The 18,187-nt window shown below is 46.0% G+C and overlaps 1 protein-coding gene across 2 annotated transcripts in view; it reads left to right on the top strand.

Moving 5' to 3' along the window:
* LOC118360521 (low-density lipoprotein receptor-related protein 1-like) overlaps positions 1–18,187 on the top strand; it is a 260,259-nt gene that overhangs the window by 131,443 nt on the left and 110,629 nt on the right. For both annotated transcript variants that reach the window (XM_052484956.1, XM_052484955.1), the window contains exons 22-25: positions 4,885–5,067; positions 13,440–13,637; positions 13,782–14,027; positions 14,493–14,690. In XM_052484956.1, coding sequence (XP_052340916.1) covers positions 4,885–5,067; positions 13,440–13,637; positions 13,782–14,027; positions 14,493–14,690 — 825 coding nt within the window. The remainder of the gene's footprint in view (positions 1–4,884; positions 5,068–13,439; positions 13,638–13,781; positions 14,028–14,492; positions 14,691–18,187) is intronic.

The raw sequence follows: 18,187 nt of genomic DNA, 5'->3' as shown, positions 1-18,187 counted from the left end.
ATGACTATATAATGACCAACTGATAATGACTAAATGGTAATGACTAATGGCCAATGGATAATGGTGCATGGACAATGGCTTGGTAATGACTATATAATGACCAACTGATAATGACTAACCGGTAATGACTACCAGTAATGACTTACAGGTAATGACTAACCAGGCATGACTAACTGGCAATGCCTCAGTAATGGCCAACCAGCAATGACTAACCGGTAATGACTAACCGGTAATGCCTAACCGATAATGACTCTGTAATGACCAACCGATAATGACTAACATGTAATGACTAACCGATAATGACTTGGTAATGACCAACCGGTAATGACCAACAGGTCATGACTGACTGGCAATGACTCGGTAATGGCCAACCAGCAATGACCAACCGGTAGTGACTAGCCGGTAATGACTTACTGGTAATGACATACCAGTAATGACTAACCGGTAATGACTAACTGATAATGACTCGGTAATGACCAACTGGTAATGACCAACCGGTAATGACTAACCAGCAATGAGTAACTGGTAATAACTTACTGGTAATGACATACCAGTAATGACTAACTGGTAATGACTTACTGGTAATGACATACCAGTAATGACTAACTGGTAATGACTAACCGGTAATAACTTACCGGTAATGACTAACTGGCAATGACTTTTCAGTAATGACTAACTGGCAATTACTTTCCATTAATAACTTACCGGTAATGACTAACCGGTAATAACTTACCGGTAATGACTAACCCGTAATGACTAACTGGTAATGACTAACCGGTAATGACTAACTGTCAATGACTTTCCAGTAATGACTAACTGGTAGTGACTAACCGGTAATGACTAACTGGTAATGACTAACCGGTAATGACTGCTGTGAGGCTGTGGCGGAGTTCAGAGGAGGCCAGGCAACACTCTGGAAGTCATTAGTAAGGGAAGAAAAGCAATAATATTGCCTTCCCCAGTTCCCTTCTCTCATATATTGTGTCCTATGTCAACTACTGACCCATCTATGTCAACTACTGACCCATCTATGTCAAATACTGACCCATCAATGTCAACTACTGCCCCATCTATGTCAACTACTGACCCATCTATGTCAACTACTGACCCATCAATGTCAACTGCTGCCCCATCTATGTCAACTGCTGACCCATCTATGTCAACTACTGATACTTCTATGTCAACTACTGACCCATCTATGTCAACTACTGATCCTTCTATGTCAACTACTGCCCCATCTATGTCAACTACTGACCCATCTATGTCAACTGCGGACCTTTCTATGCCAACTACTGACCCTTCTATGCCAACTACTGACCCTTCTATGCCAACTACTTACCCTTCTATGCCAACTACTGACCCATCTATGCCAACTACTGACCCATCTATGTCAACTGCTGATCCTTCTATGTCAACTACTGACCCATCTATTCCAACTGCTGACCCATCTATGCCAACTACTGATCCTTCTATGCCAACTACTGACCCATCTATGTCAAATACTGACCCATCTATGCCAACTACTGACCCATCTATGTCAACTACTGACCCATATATTCCAACTGCTGACCCATCTATGCCAACTACTGACCCATCTATGTCAACTGCTGACCCATCTATGTCAAATACTGACCCATCTATGCCAACTACTGACCCTTCTATGCCAACTACTGACCCTTCTATGGCAGCTACTGACCCATCTATGTCAACTACTGACCCGTCTATGCCAACTACTGACCCGTCTATGCCAACTACTGACCCATCTATGCCAACTCCTGACCCTTCTATGCCAACTACTGACCCTTCTATGGCAACTGCTGACCCATCTATGCCAACTACTGACCCATCTATGTCAACTGCTGACCCATCTATGCCAACTACTGACCCATCTATGTCAACTGCTGACCCATCTATGCCAACTACTGACCCATCTATGTCAACTGCTGACCCATCTATGTCAACTGCTGACCCATCTATGTCAAATACTGACCCATCTATGCCAACTGCTGACCCATCTATGCCAACTACTGACCCTTCTATGGCAACTACTGACCCATCTATATCAACTACTGACCCTTCTATGCCAACTACTGACCCATCTATGTCAACTGCTGACCCATCTATGCCATTTACTGACCCGTCTATGCCAACTGCTGACCCATCTATGTCAACTACTGACCCATCTATGCCAACTACTGACCCATCTATGTCAAATACTGACCCATCTATGCCAAATGCTGACCCATCTATGCCAACTACTGACCCTTCTATGTCAACTGCTGAAAACATCTATGTCAACTACTGACCCATCTATGTCAACTACTGACCCATCTATTCAAACTGCTGACCCATCTATGCCAACTAATGACCCTTCTATGCCAACTACTGACCCATCTATGTCAACTACTGACCCATCTATGCCAACTACTGACCCATCTATGTCAAATACTGACCCATCTATGCCAACTACTGACCCATCTATGTCAACTACTGACCCATATATTCCAACTGCTGACCCATCTATGCCAACTACTGACCCTTCTATGTCAACTGCTGACCCATCTATGTCAACTGCTGACCCATCGATGTCAACTACTGACCCATCTATGTCAACTGCTGACCCATCTATGTCAACTACTGACCCATCCATGTCAAATACTGACCCATCTATGTCAACTACTGACCCATCTATGTCAACTACTGACCCTTCTATGTCAACTACTGACCCATCTATGTCAACTGCTGACCCATCTATGTCAACTACTGACCCATCTATGTCAACTACTGACCCATCTATGCCAACTACTGACCCATATATTCCAACTGCTGACCCATCTATGCCAACTACTGACCCTTCTATGCCAACTACTGACCCTTGCCATGGAGGGATTTCATTATTCCACTTCCTTAATGATGTCCTTAATCTTCTTCTAACATCAGGCGTTAATGTCTGTGAGAACAGAACAGAACAGTTCATCATTGTTTGTTTTTTACAGAGAACCATTTGGAGACTTAACCCAGTCTAACCCTGCAGACCTACATGTCAATGACTAACTGGCTTAGGTTGCCATATTTAATGAAGTTGTGTGTTATGAATGTTTTTGCCTCTATTATTGAATGGTTAAAGTTGGTTAAGGTTTTTCTTTGTTTGAGGTCTTTTACAAAGGTATTCAGCGAAATTGAAGTCTCTTTCCAATGTTCGGTAGCATTCCATCTTTCTCTGACCTTCGAACTCAATCCGCCAATAGTTGATGTACAGTATGCGTTTTTATTATTCACCTGCAGCTGTCAACATTTCACCATTGGGGGTCACTCTCTGGGTTAAGGGGTCACTCTCTGGGTAGACACTGCTGTCCATAAATGCTCTCTCTCTCTCTTTCGCTCTCTCTCTCTCTCTCTGTCTCTCTCTCTCTCTCTCTCTCTCTCTCTCTCTCTCTCTCTCTCTCTCTCTCTCTCTCTCTCTCTCTCTCTCTCTCTCTCTCTCTCTCTCTCTCTCTCTCTCTCTCTCTCTCTCTCTCTCTCTCTCTCTCTCTCTCTCAATTCAATTCAATTAAATTCAAGGGGCTTTATTGGCATGGGAAACGTGTTAACATTGCCAAAGCAAGTGAGGTAGATAATATACAAAAGTGAAATAAACAATAAAGATTAACAGTAAACATTACACATACAGAAATGTCAAAACAATAAAGACATTACAAATGTCATATTATACACACATATATATATATATATATATATATATATATATATACAGTGTTGTAACAATGTACAAATGGTTAAAGAACACAGGGGAAAATAAATAAGCATAAATATGGGTTGTATTTACAATGGTGTTTGTTCTTCACTGGTTGCCCTTTACTTGTGGCAACAGGTCACAAATCTTGCTGCTGTGATGGCACACTGTGGAATTTCCCCCAGTAGATATGGGAGTTTATCAAATTGGATTTGTTTTCAAATTCTTTGTGGATCTGTGTAATCTGAGGGAAATATGTATCTCTAATATGGTCATACGTTGGACAGGAGGTTAGGAAGTGCAGCTCAGTTTCCACCTCATTTTGTGGGCAGTGTGCACATAGCCTGTCTTCCCTTGAGAGCCAGGTCTGTCTACGGCGGCCTTTCACAATAGCAAGGCTATGCTCACTATGTTTGTACATAGTCAAAGCTTTCCTTAAGTTTGGGTCAGTCACAGTGGACAGGTATTCTGCCACTGTGTACTCTCTGTTTAGGGCCAAATAGCATTCCAGTTTGCTCTGTTTTTTTGTTCATTCTTTCCAATGTGTCAAGTAATTATCTTTTTGTTTTCTCATGATTTGGTTGGGTCTAATTGTGCTGCTGTCCTGGGGCTCTGTGGGGTGTGTTTGTGAACAGAGCCCCAGGACCAGCTTGCTTAGGGGACTCTTCTCCAGGTTCATCTCTCTGTAGGTGATGGCTTTGTTATGGAAGGTTTGGGAATCGCTTCCTTTTAGGTGGTTGTAGAATTTAACAGCTCTTTTCTGGATTTTGATCATTAGCGGGTATCGGCCTAATTCTGCTCTGCATGCGTTATTTGGTGTTCTACGTTGTACACAGAGGATATATTTGCAGAATTCTGCATGCAGAGTCTCAATTTGGTGTTTGTCACATTTTGTGAATTACTGGTTGGTGAGCGGACCCCAGACCTCACAACCATCTCTCTCTCACTCGATTATCTTACGAAAGTGTGCTCTCTCTTAAGTTGTTGCTCACCATGCTCTATTCCACTCTGCTATTGGCTACTACTGTGATATGTGGTTGTCTTTAGATGAATGCACTAACTGTAAGTCACCCTGGATAAGAGGGTCTGCTAAATGACTCAAATGTAAAAATGTGAATGGAACTCGGATCTCTCTCCCTGTATATCCCTAGCAACGCGTCCTCCAGGTGGTTGCCACGTGGATGAGTTCCAGTGTCGCATGGACAGCCTGTGCATCCCCATGCGCTGGCGCTGCGACGGGGACACAGACTGCATGGATCTGAGTGATGAGAACGACTGTGAGGGAGTGACACACATGTGTGACCCAGCCGTCAAGTTCAGCTGCCGGAACTCCGGTGAGTGTGTGGTGGCCTTTTCAGCCCTCAAGTGCAATTGGCTAACCACGCTATTTTCCTGTCTCTTCCTCTTTGCTATTGGCTAACTGTTTGGCCTTTAGTGTTCTAGTCAGATCAGTCAGTTAGGATTCAGGAAGTGTGTTCAAGCTCTGGTGTGTGCCATGGTCTTTTTTGTCCTCATGAGATTAGTCAGTGACAAGTCAGGGAGTCTTCATGCCGTAAATAATAGCCATGTCTTAGGGCAAGTATTGTCTGGGCGGACACACACACACACACACACACACACACACACACACACACACACACACACACACACACACACACACACACACACACACACACACACACACACACACACACACACACACACACACACACACACACACACACACACACACACACACACACACTTAAGAGAGCTTGTTATCTCAAGGGGCTTGCGGTGAAGAATATGACAACCATCTGCTCTCTGAAAACGAGGATGGCCTTGTTTGACCCTTGGACCCCTTGGTTGACTCATGCGTGACCCCTGGATACACAGGGGATTAACACGGCCAGCAGCACTAACAAACAGACTGAATCACTGTAGTTATTTACATTTATTTCATAGCAGCAGTCACATTATGCCATATCAGCCATCACAAACCATCTCAAGGGCACATCTATGTTTCTCTATTAAGAGTTGAACTTACCAAATTTGTTGTCTCTTTTCATGTTGTCATGATGTTTCATTGTCCCTCAGCCTGTTGTAACAATAAGGCCTGGGTGTGATGTTGTCTGGTTATCTCCTCAGCCTGTTGTATCAATTAGGACTGGGTGTGATGTTGTCTGGTTATCTCCTCAGCCTGTTGTATCAATAAGGCCTAGGTGTGATGTTGTCTGGTTATCTCCTCAGCCTGTTGTATCAATTAGGCCTGGGTGTGATGTTGTCTGGTTATCTCCTCAGCCTGTTGTATCAATAAGGCCTAGATGTGATGTTGTCTGGGTATCCACTCAGCCTGTTGTATCAATAAGGCCTAGGTGTGATGTTGTCTGGTTATCTCCTCAGCCTGTTGTATCAATAAGGTCTGGGTGTGATGTTGTCTGGTTATCTCCTCAGCCTGTTGTATATGTAAGGCCTAGGTGGGATGTTGTCTGGTTATCTCCTCAGCCTGTTGTATATGTAAGGCCTAGATGTGATGTTGTCTGGTTATCTCCTCAGCCTGTTGTATATGTAAGGCCTAGATGTGATTTTTATTTTATTTCACCTTTATTTAACCAGGTAGGCTAGTTGAGAACAAGTTCTCATTTGCAACTGCGACCTGGCCAAGATAAAGCATAGCAGTGTGAACAGACAACACAGAGTTACACATGGAGTAAACAATTAGCAAGTCAATAACACAGTAGAAAAAAATGGGCAGTCTATATACAATGTGTGCAAAAGGCATGAGGAGGTAGGCGAATAATACAATTTTGCAGATTAACACTGGAGTGATAAATGATCAGATGGGCATGTACAGGTAGAGATATTGGTGTGCAAAAGAGCAGAAAAGTAAATAAATAAAAACAGTATAAAAACAGTATGGGAATGAGGTAGGTGAAAAAGGGTGAGCTATTTACCTATAGACTATGTACAGCTGCAGCGATCGGTTAGCTGCTCGGATAGCTGATGTTTGAAGTTGGAGAGGGAGATAAAAGTCTCCAACTTCAGCGATTTTGCAATTCGTTCCAGTCACAGGCAGCAGAGTACTGGAACGAAAGGCGGCCAAATGAGGTGTTGGCTTTAGGGATGATCAGTGAGATACACCTGCTGGAGCGCGTGCTACGGATGGGTGTTGCCATCGTGACCAGTGAACTGAGATAAGGCGGAGCTTTACCTAGCATGGACTTGTAGATGACCTGGAGCCAGTGGGTCTGGCGACGAATATGTAGTGAGGGCCAGCCGACTAGAGCATACAAGTCGCAGTGGTGGGTGGTATAAGGTGCTTTAGTGACAAAACGGATGGCACTGTGATAGACTGCATCCAGTTTGCTGAGTAGAGTGTTGGAAGCCATTTTGTAGATGACATCGCCGAAGTCGAGGATCGGTAGGATAGTCAGTTTTACTAGGGTAAGCTTGGCAGCGTGAGTGAAGGAGGCTTTGTTGCGGAATAGAAAGCCGACTCTGGATTTGATTTTTGATTGGAGATGTTTGATGTGAGTCTGGAAGGAGAGTTTGCAGTCTAGCCAGACACCTAGGTACTTATAGATGTCCACATATTCAAGGTTGGAACCATCCAGGGTGGTGATGCTAGTCGGGCATGCGGGTGCAGGCAGCGATCGGTTGAAAAGCATGCATTTGGTTTTACTCGCGTTTAAGAGCAGTTGGAGGCCACGGAAGGAGTGCTGTATGGCATTGAAGCTCGTTTGGAGGTTTGATAGCACAGTGTCCAATGACGGGCCGAAAGTATATAGAATGGTGTCGTCTGCGTAGAGGTGGATCAGGGAATCGCCCGTAGCAAGAGCAACATCATTGATATATACAGAGAAAAGAGTCGGCCCGAGAATTGAACCCTGTGGCACCCCCATAGAGACTGCCAGAGGACCGGACAGCATGCCCTCTGATTTGACACACTGAACTCTGTCTGCAAAGTAATTGGTGAAGCAGGCAAGGCAGTCATCCGAAAAACCGAGGCTGTTGAGTCTGCCGATAAGAATTTGGTGATTGACAGAGTCGAAAGCCTTGGCGAGGTCGATGAAGACGGCTGCACAGTACTGTCTTTTATCGATGGCGGTTATGATATCATTTAGTACCTTGAGTGTGGCTGAGGTGCACCCGTGACCGGCTCGGAAACCAGATTGCACAGCGGAGAAGGTACGGTGGGATTCGAGATGGTCAGTGACCTGTTTGTTGACTTGGCTTTCGAAGACCTTAGATAGGCAGGGCAGGATGGATATAGGTCTATAGCAGTTTGGGTCCAGGGTGTCTCCCCCTTTGAAGAGGGGGATGACTGTGGCAGCTTTCCAATCCTTGGGGATCTCAGACGATATGAAAGAGAGGTTGAACAGGCTGGTAATAGGGGTTGCGACAATGGCGGCAGATAGTTTCAGAAATAGCGGGTCCAGATTGTCAAGCCCAGCTGATTTGTACGGGTCCAGGTTTTGCAGCTCTTTCAGAACATCTGCTATCTGGATTTGGGTAAAGGAGAACCTGGAGAGGCTTGCGTGAGGAACTACGGGGGGGGGGAGCTGTTGGCCGAGGTTGGAGTAGCCAGGCGGAAGGCATGGCCAGCCGTTGAGAAGTGCTTATTGAAGTTTTCGATAATCATGGATTTATCGGTGGAGACCGTGTTTCCTAGCCTCAGTGCAGTGGGCAGCTGGGAGGAGGTGCTCTTGTTCTCCATGGACTTCACAGTGTCCCAGAACTTTTTGGAGTTGGAGCTACAGGATGCAAACTTCTGCCTGAAGAAGCTGGCCTTAGCTTTCCTGACTAACTGCGTGTATTGGTTCCTGACTTCCCTGAACAGTTGCATATCACGGGGCTATTCGATGCTATTGCAGTCCGCCACAGGATGTTTTTGTGCTGGTCGAGGGCAGTCAGGTCTGGAGTGAACCAAGGGCTGTATCTGTTCTTGGTTCTGCATTTTTTGAACGGAGCATGCTTATCTAAAATGGTGAGGAAGTTACTTTTAAAGAATGACCAGGCATCCTCAACTGACGGGATGAGGTCAATGTCCTTCCAGGATACACGGGCCAGGTCGATTAGAAAGGCTTGCTCACAGAAGTGTTTTAGGGAGCGTTTGACAGTGATGAGGGGTGGTCGTTTGACTGCGGCTCCGTGGCGGATACAGGCGATGAGGTAGTGATCGCTGAGATCCTGGTTGAAGACAGCGGAGGTATATTTGGAGGGCCAGTTGGTCAGGATGACGTCTATGAGGGTGCCCTTGTTTACAGAGTTAGGGTTGTACCTGGTGGGTTCCTTGATGATTTGAGTGAGATTGAGGGCATCTAGCTTAGATTGTAGGACTGCCGGGGTGTTAAGCATATCCCAGTTTAGGTCACCTAACAGAACAAACTCTGAAGCTAGATGGGGGCGATCAATTCACAAATGGTGTCCAGGGCACAGCTGGGAGCTGACGGGGTCGGTAGCAGGCGGCAACAGTGAGAGACTTGTTTCTGGAGAGAGTAATTTTCAAAATTAGTAGTTCAAACTGTTTGGGTATGGACCTGGAAAGTATGACATTACTTTGCAGGCTATCTCTGCAGTAGACTGCGACTCCGCCCCTTTGGCAGTTCTATCTTGACGGAAGATGTTATAGTTGGGTATGGAAATCTCTGAATTTTTGGTGGCCTTCCTGAGCCAGGATTCAGACACGGCAAGGACATCAGGGTTAGCAGAGTGTGCTAAAGCAGTGAGTAAAACAAACTTAGGGAGGAGGCTTCTGATGTTGACATGCATAAAACCAAGACTTTTCGATCACAGAAGTCAACAAATGAGGGTACCTGGGGACATGCAGGGCCTGGGTTTACCTCCACATCACCCGCGGAACAGAGAAGGAGTAGTATGAGGGTGCGGCTAAAGGCTATCAAAACTGGTCGCCTAGAGCGTTGGGGGCAGAGGATAAGAGGAGCAGGTTTCTGGGCATGGTAGAATATATTCAGGGCATAATGCGCAGACAGGGGTATGGTGGGGTGCGGGTACAGCGGAGGTAAGCCCAGGCACTGGGTGATGATGAGAGAGGTTGTATCTCTGGACATGCTGGTTGTAATGGGTGAGGTCACCGCATGTGTGGGGGTGGGACAAAGGAGGTAACGGGGTATGCAGAGTGGATCTAGGGGCTCCATTGTGAACTAAAACAATGATAACTAACCTGAACAACAGTATACAAGGCATATTGACATTTGGGAGAGACATACAGCGAGGCATACAGTAATCACAGGTGTTGAATTGGGAAAGCTAGCTAAAAACAGTAGGCGAGGCTAATCAGCTAGCACAACAAACAGCAGGTAAAATGGCGTTGACTAGGCAACTGGGCCGACAGATAAACAAACAAGCAGAATGGGGTACCGTGATTAATGGACAGTCCAGCGTGCGTCAGCTATGTAGCCAAGAGATCAGTGTCCAGGGGGCAGCGGTGGATGGGCAGGGAAGCTGGGCTGGCGAGTGTTATCCAGGTTTTTTTTTAAAAACTAACAATGACTAAATAGCTTGTAGCTAGTTAGCTGGTTAGCGTCTGGAGGTTCTTGAGTGTGTCATAAAAATAAAATAAAAATTAAAAGTGATAGCGATTCCGTATCACAGTGGGTGAGGCAAAATAAAAATCAAAGAGAGATAGAAAGTAAATGGGTTCAGAGTGTTTGGGATGAGGTGAGTCAGATGGTTAGCAGGCCTGTGCTAACAAGCTAACAGTTCGTAGGCCCGGGCTAGACAAGCTAGCCGTTAGCAGGCCGAATTAGCAAGCAGGTAGATAGCGAGGGCTAGTTGTAGCCCAGGAGTATGCAACAGGAGCTCTAGTACGCTGGGTGAGCTGGAGACACAGCGTTTCAGAAAGCTCGCGGGCCTTGGCCAGCAGATGGATCTTTGGCGATGTCGCAACGAAAAAGCCTGTTGAAACCACCTCGGACGATTATGTCGGCGGACCAGTCGTGATGGATCGGCGGCGCTCCGTGTCGGCAGTAAAGGGTCCAGGCCAATTGGCAAAAGAGGTATTGTTGGGCCTCTTCGGCTAGTCGGGAGGTGGGCTTAGCTCAAGGCTAACTGTAGCTTGTTTTGGGACAGAGACGTTAGCCAGGAGTAGCCACTCGGAATTGCAGCTAGCTAGTTGCGATGATCCGGTGTAAAGGTTCAGAGCTTGCGGTAGGAATCCGGAGATGTGGTAGAGAAAGAGCAGTCTGATATGCTCTGGGTTGATGTCGCTGGTGTTCTAGTTAGCTTAGAAGACCGCTAGCAATGGCTAACTGAGTACGAGCTAGTAGCTAGTTAGCTGGCTAGCTTCTGATGGTGGTTCCGGTTCTAAAGTAAAGTATAGAAAAAGCGGATCCGTACCACATTGGGTGATGCGGGTTGCAGGAGAGTATATTCAGCTCTAGTTTGAAAGTGAGATTAAAATATGTACGAAATATATACAGAAAAAAAAACGAAGAAAACTATATTTACACTAGACAGGACGGGACAAGACAAAACACACGTCCGACTGCTACGCCATCTTGGAAACGTTTTCTGGTTATCTCCTCAGCCTGTTGTATATGTAAGGCCTAGGTGTGATATTGTCTGGTTATTTCCTCAGCCTGTTGTATATGTAAGGCCTAGGTGTGATATTGTCTGGTTATTTCCTCAGCCTGTTGTATATGTAAGACCTAGGTGTGATGTTGTCTGGTTATCTCCTCAGCCTGTTGTATATGTAAGACCTAGGTGTGATGTTGTCTGGTTATCTCCTCAGCCTGTTGTATATGTAAGACCTAGGTGTGATATTGTCTGGTTATTTCCTCAGCCTGTTGTATATGTAAGGCCTAGATGTGATGTTGTCTGGTTATCTCCTCAGCCTGTTGTATATGTAAGGCCTAGGTGTGATATTGTCTGGTTATTTCCTCAGCCTGTTGTATATGTAAGACCTAGGTGTGATGTTGTCTGGTTATCTCCTCAGCCTGTTGTATATGTAAGGCCTAGGTGTGATATTGTCTGGTTATCTCCTCAGCCTGTTGTATATGTAAGACCTAGGTGTGATGTTGTCTGGTTATCTCCTCAGCCTGTTGTATATGTAAGACCTAGGTGTGATATTGTCTGGTTATTTCCTCAGCCTGTTGTATATGTAAGGCCTAGATGTGATGTTGTCTGGTTATCTCCTCAGCCTGTTGTATATGTAAGGCCTAGGTGTGATATTGTCTGGTTATTTCCTCAGCCTGTTGTATATGTAAGGCCTAGGTGTGATATTGTCTGGTTATTTCCTCAGCCTGTTGTATATGTAAGGCCTAGGTGTGATATTGTCTGGTTATTTCCTCAGCCTGTTGTATATGTAAGACCTAGATGTGATGTTGTCTGGTTATCTCCTCAGCCTGTTGTATATGTAAGGCCTAGGTGTGATATTGTCTGGTTATTTCCTCAGCCTGTTGTATATGTAAGACCTAGGTGTGATGTTGTCTGGTTATCTCCTCAGCCTGTTGTATATGTAAGACCTAGGTGTGATGTTGTCTGGTTATTTCCTCAGCCTGTTGTATATGTAAGGCCTAGGTGTGATATTGTCTGGTTATTTCCTCAGCCTGTTGTATATGTAAGACCTAGGTGTGATATTGTCTGGTTATTTCCTCAGCCTGTTGTATATGTAAGGCCTAGATGTGATGTTGTCTGGTTATCTCCTCAGCCTGTTGTATATGTAAGGCCTAGGTGTGATATTGTCTGGTTATTTCCTCAGCCTGTTGTATATGTAAGGCCTAGGTGTGATATTGTCTGGTTATTTCCTCAGCCTGTTGTATATGTAAGGCCTAGATGTGATGTTGTCTGGTTATCTCCTCAGCCTGTTGTATATGTAAGGCCTAGGTGTGATATTGTCTGGTTATTTCCTCAGCCTGTTGTATATGTAAGGCCTAGATGTGATGTTGTCTGGTTATTTCCTCAGCCTGTTGTATATGTAAGGCCTAGGTGTGATATTGTCTGGTTATTTCCTCAGCCTGTTGTATATGTAAGACCTAGGTGTGATGTTGTCTGGTTATCTCCTCAGCCTGTTGTATATGTAAGACCTAGGTGTGATGTTGTCTGGTTATCTCCTCAGCCTGTTGTATATGTAAGACCTAGGTGTGATGTTGTCTGGTTATCTCCTCAGCCTGTTGTATATGTAAGGCCTAGGTGTGATATTGTCTGGTTATTTCCTCAGCCTGTTGTATATGTAAGGCCTAGGTGTGATATTGTCTGGTTATTTCCTCAGCCTGTTGTATATGTAAGGCCTAGGTGTGATGTTGTCTGGTTATCTCCTCAGCCTGTTGTATATGTAAGGCCTAGATGTGATGTTGTCTGGTTATCTCCTCAGCCTGTTGTATATGTAAGGCCTAGGTGTGATATTGTCTGGTTATTTCCTCAGCCTGTTGTATATGTAAGGCCTAGATGTGATGTTGTCTGGTTATCTCCTCACCCTGTTGTATCAATAAGGCCTAGATGTGATGTTGTCTGGGTATCCACTCAGCCTGTTGTATCAATAAGGCCTAGATGTGATGTTGTCTGGGTATCCACTCAGCCTGTTGTATATGTAAGGCCAAGATGTGATGTTGTCTGGTTATCTCCTCAGCCTGTTGTATATGTAAGGCCTAGATGTGATGTTGTCTGGTTATCTCCTCAGCCTGTTGTATATGTAAGGCCTAGGTGTGATGTTGTCTGGGTATCCACTGAGTCTGTTGTATTCGTAAGACGTGACTTCTGTCCCCAGCTCGGTGTATCAGTAAGGCCTGGGTATGTGATGGAGACAGTGACTGTGAGGACAGTTCTGATGAGGACAACTGTGAGGCGTTGGTATGTAAATTGTCCCACCACGTCTGTGCCACCAACGCTTCTGTCTGTCTGCCCGCTGAGAAGCTGTGTGACGGCACTGACGACTGCCCTGATGGTTCCGACGAGAAACTCTGTGGTAAGAATACACTGTCTCACACTTTCACTTACTCACTCTCCCTACATAACCCTACCACCTCAGTCAAGGTAGGAATTGCATCTAACGTCACATCTAATTGATTACCCCCCCCTCTCTCGCTCTCTACTTCTCTCCCCTCCACAGACCTGTGCTCCATAGACAACGGCGGCTGCAGCCACAACTGCTCCATCATCCCTGGGGAAGGCTTCATGTGTTCCTGCCCCCTGGGCATGGAGCTGGGTGCCGACAACAAGACCTGCAACATCATGAACCTCTGTGCCAAGCACCTCAAGTGCAGCCAGAAGTGTGAGCAGGAGAAGAGCAGTGTCAAGTGTTCTTGCTACGAGGGCTGGGAGCTGGAGACAGATATGGAGAGCTGCAAGAGCACTGGTGAGAAGGGGAGAGGAGGAAGAATGGGAGAGGAGGAAGAATGGGAGAGGAGGGAGAATGGGAGGGGGGTAAAGGTAATAGAGAACTAGAAAATAGGCGTGGTCCTGCTAAAATGGACATGAACTGGAGGCTGATATGGAGAGCTTCAAGAGTACTGGTGAGGAGAGAGGATGGGGAGGGTTCAGGGGAGGGGATGGGGGGTTTGGGGAGAGGAGAGAAAAGAAGGGGAGGAGGGAAACAGGGGAGTCAGGTAGTGTAGAAATAGAAAAGAGATGGTTTGGGACACATCAGATGGAGAAGATAATGATTGAATGTGTGGTGTAGAGAAGTTTTTCTAAATATTGCTCTTTGGCTAAACTACAGTATTACTCAGTAGTACTACCCGGTCTCTCAGTGGTTATGATTGGACCCTGAGTGTTTCCTGTCTCACTATTCATCCTGACCTAGAAGAACTTCTCCCATCAGATCCTTTCAAGCCGTTCATCATCTTCTCCAACCGCCATGAGATCCGTCGTATTGACCTCCACAAGGGAGAGTTCAGCGTGTTGGTGCCTAACCTGAGGAACACCATCGCTCTGGACTTCCACCTCAGCCAGAACACCCTCTACTGGACTGACGTGGTGGAGGACAAGATCTATCGCGGGAAACTGTCCGACAATGGAGGTGAGGCAGTCTCCATTTTATCCAGCTTTTAACACTCACATAGCAGTCAATACAAACTGACATCCATGACAATACAACACATTAATGGAGAGAGAAAAAAATAAAGAAATGTCCTGCGTTCTTAAAGATCTAATAAGAAGATAACTACTGTGACTTATTATTAAAGAAATGAAAAGAATAATGGTAGAAGATTGTTCTGGCTGTGTCAAAAGCTCTATCTTCTGTTTTAGGAGGGAGATGAGGGTTGGGAGGAGGTGAGGTTTAGGTGGAGATGAGGTTTGGGAGGAGGTGAGGGTTGGGAGGGAGGTGAGGATTAGGTGGAAGTGATGGTTAAGATGGAGATAAGGGTTATAAGGGAGGTGAGGGTTCGGAAGAGTTGAAGGTTCGGAGGGAGGTGAGGGTTGGGAGGGAGGTGAGGGTTGGGAGGGAGGGAGGTGATGGTTAGGAGGGAGGTGAGTGTTAGGAGGGAGGTGATGTTAGGAGGGAGGTGAGGGTTAGGAAGAGGTGAGGGTTAGGAAGAGGTGAGGGTTAGGAGGGAGTTGAGGGTTAAGAAGAGGTGAGTGTTAGGGAGGAGAGGTGAGGGTTAGGAGGGAGGTGAGGGTTAGGAAGAGGTTATGGTTAGGAGAGGTGAGGGTTAAGAGGGAGGTGAGGGTTAGGAAGGAGGTGAGGGTTAGGGGGAGGAGAGGGTTAGGAAGATTTGAGGGTTAGGAGGGAGGGTTAGGAAGAGGTTATGGTTAGGAGAGGTGAGGGTTAGGAGGGAGGTTTGGGTTAGGAGAGGTGCGGGTTAGGAGGGAGGTTTGGGTTAGGAGAGGTGAGGGTTAGAGTAAAACATTTAAACGTGTTAAACCTTGCAAGGCTGCTGGCCCAGACGGCATCCCTAGCCGCGTCCCCAGAGCATGCGCAGACCAGCTGGCTGGTGTGTTTACAGACATTCAATCAATCCCTATACCAGTCTGCTGTTCCCACATGCTTCAAGAGGGCCACCATTGTTCCTGTTCCTAAGAAAGCTAAGGTAACTGAGCTAATCGACTATGGCCCCGTAGCACTCACTTCCGTCATCATGAAGTGCTTTTAGAGACTTGTCAAGGATCATATCACCTCCACCTTACCTGACACCCTAGACCCACTCCAATTTGCTTACCACCCTAATAGGTCCACAGACGACGCAATCGCAATCCCACTGCACACTGGCCTAACCCATCTGGACAAGAGGAATACCTACAGTATGTAAGAATGCTGTTCATCGACTACAGCTCAGCATTTAACACCATAGTACCCTCTATACTCGTCATTAAGCTTGAGACCCTGGGTCTCGACCCCGCCCTGTGCAACTGGGTCCTGGACTTCCTGATGGGCCGCCCCCAGGTGGTGAGGGTAGGAAACAACATCTCCACTCCGCTGATCCTCAATACTGGGGCCCCATAAGGGTGCAATCTCAGGTCTCTCCTGTACTCCCTGTTCACCCACGACTGCGTGGCCATGCACGCCTCCAACTCAATCATTACGTTTGCAGACGACACTACAGTGGTAGGCTTGATCACCAACAACGACGAGACGGCCTACAGGGAGGAGGTGAGGGCCCTCGGAGTGTGGTGTCAGGAAAATAACCTCACACTCAAAGTCAACAAACAAAGGAGATGATTGTGGACTTCAGGAAACAGCAGAGGGATCACCCACTATCCACATCGACAGGACAATAGTGGAGAAGGTGGAAAGTTGTAAGTTCCTCGATGTACACATCACGGACAAACTGAATTGGTCCACCCACACAGACAGCGTGGTGAAGAAGGCGCAACAGCGCCTCTTCAACCTCAGGAGGCTGAAGAAATTTGGCTTGTCACCAAAAACACTCACAAACTTTTACAGATGCACAATCGAGAGCATCCTGTTGGGCTGTATCACCACCTGATACGGCAATTGCTCCGCCCACAACCGCAAGGCTCTCCAGAGGGTAATGAGGTCTGCACAACATATCACCGGGGGATTCTACCTGCCCTCCAGGACACCTACACCACCCAATGTCGCAGGAAGGCCATAAAGATCATCAAGGACAACAACCACCTGAGCCACTTCCTGTTCACCCCGCTATCATCCAGAAAACGAGGTCAGTACAGGTGCATCAAAAAGGCCATCAGACTGTTAAACAGTCATCACTAACATTGAGTGGCTGCTGCCAACATACTGACTCAATTCTCTAGGATGTAATAGATGTATCACTAGTCACTTTAATCAATGCCACTTTATATTATGTTTACATACCCTATATTACTCATCTCATATGTACAGTATATACTGTACTCTATACCATCTACTGCATCTTGCCCCTGCCGTTTGGCCATCGATCATCCATATATTTATATGTACATATTCTTATTCATTCCTTCACACTTGTGTGTAAAAGGTAGTTGTTCTGAAATTGTTAGATAACTTGTTAGATGTTACTGCATGGTCGGAACTAGAAGCATTTCACTACACTCGCAGTAACATCTGCTAACCATGTGTCTGTAAATTTCATTTGATTTGAACTGGCTTCAAAATTAGAAAGCATCTGGAGTAGAAAGGACAATGTTTTTATTATTTCATTTAATTTAATTATTCTCTTAGGGCAAGAAAATAGGTTATGCAAAATGTGTACTTTTTCTGAGTGAATGTACTTTTCCCGAACTCACCGTCCGTTGCGTGACTGCAGCCAGCCTTGGCCATAGCTACACACGCACACCACACACACACACGTGCACGCACACACACACACGCACGCACACACGCACACACACACACACACACACCACAAACAGGCACACAGACACACACTGTGGGGTAGCTAGGGGACACTACACTACACACCCTGTTCCCACCCCTCCTAAAAACAACCCTCCTATGAGACATTGCGTCCAAGCCATACATCAGTCCATGCTGCTTCTGACTGAAGACGATTCAGCAATTCAGCAGCTTCTAAACTGTGGTGCAAACATGGTCACTGTGTACTGCCAACAACAAACAAAAGAGCCAACTGTGGATCCCGCAGTATAACAACAACCAAGCTGTGTGAGGCCCTCTCCCTCTAATGCTCTAATGACTGTTGGAAGGCCATGTGAAGGACTCCACAGTATCATCAGCTGTACACCATTACTGTTTAGCTGTCATTGAGGTCCCAGGCTTTTCTGGGAACAGAGAGGGATAGCTGCACAAGTGCACATGGGGAGATGGAGGTGTGTGTGTGTGTGTGTGTGTGTGTGTGTGTGTGTGTGTGTGTGTGTGTGTGTGTGTGTGTGTGTGTGTGTGTGTGTGTGTGTGTGTGTGTGTGTGTGTGTGTGTGTGTGTGTGTGTGTGTGTGTGTTTGTTTGTTTGTGTTGAACTATTATTGATGGGACCAGAAGTCAGTTAAGGTTAGAATTAATGTTAGGGTTAGTTTTAGGGTTAAGGTTAGGGAAAATAGGATTTTGAATGGGACAGAATTGTGTGTCCCCACAAGGTTAGTTGTACAAGACTGTGTGTGT

Source organism: Oncorhynchus keta, chromosome 28 (assembly GCF_023373465.1).
Source record: "Oncorhynchus keta strain PuntledgeMale-10-30-2019 chromosome 28, Oket_V2, whole genome shotgun sequence".
Classification (NCBI taxonomy): Eukaryota; Metazoa; Chordata; class Actinopteri; order Salmoniformes; family Salmonidae; genus Oncorhynchus; species Oncorhynchus keta.
The sequence above is the reverse complement of the archived record's forward strand: the minus strand, read 5'-3'. Positions and strand labels throughout refer to the sequence as shown.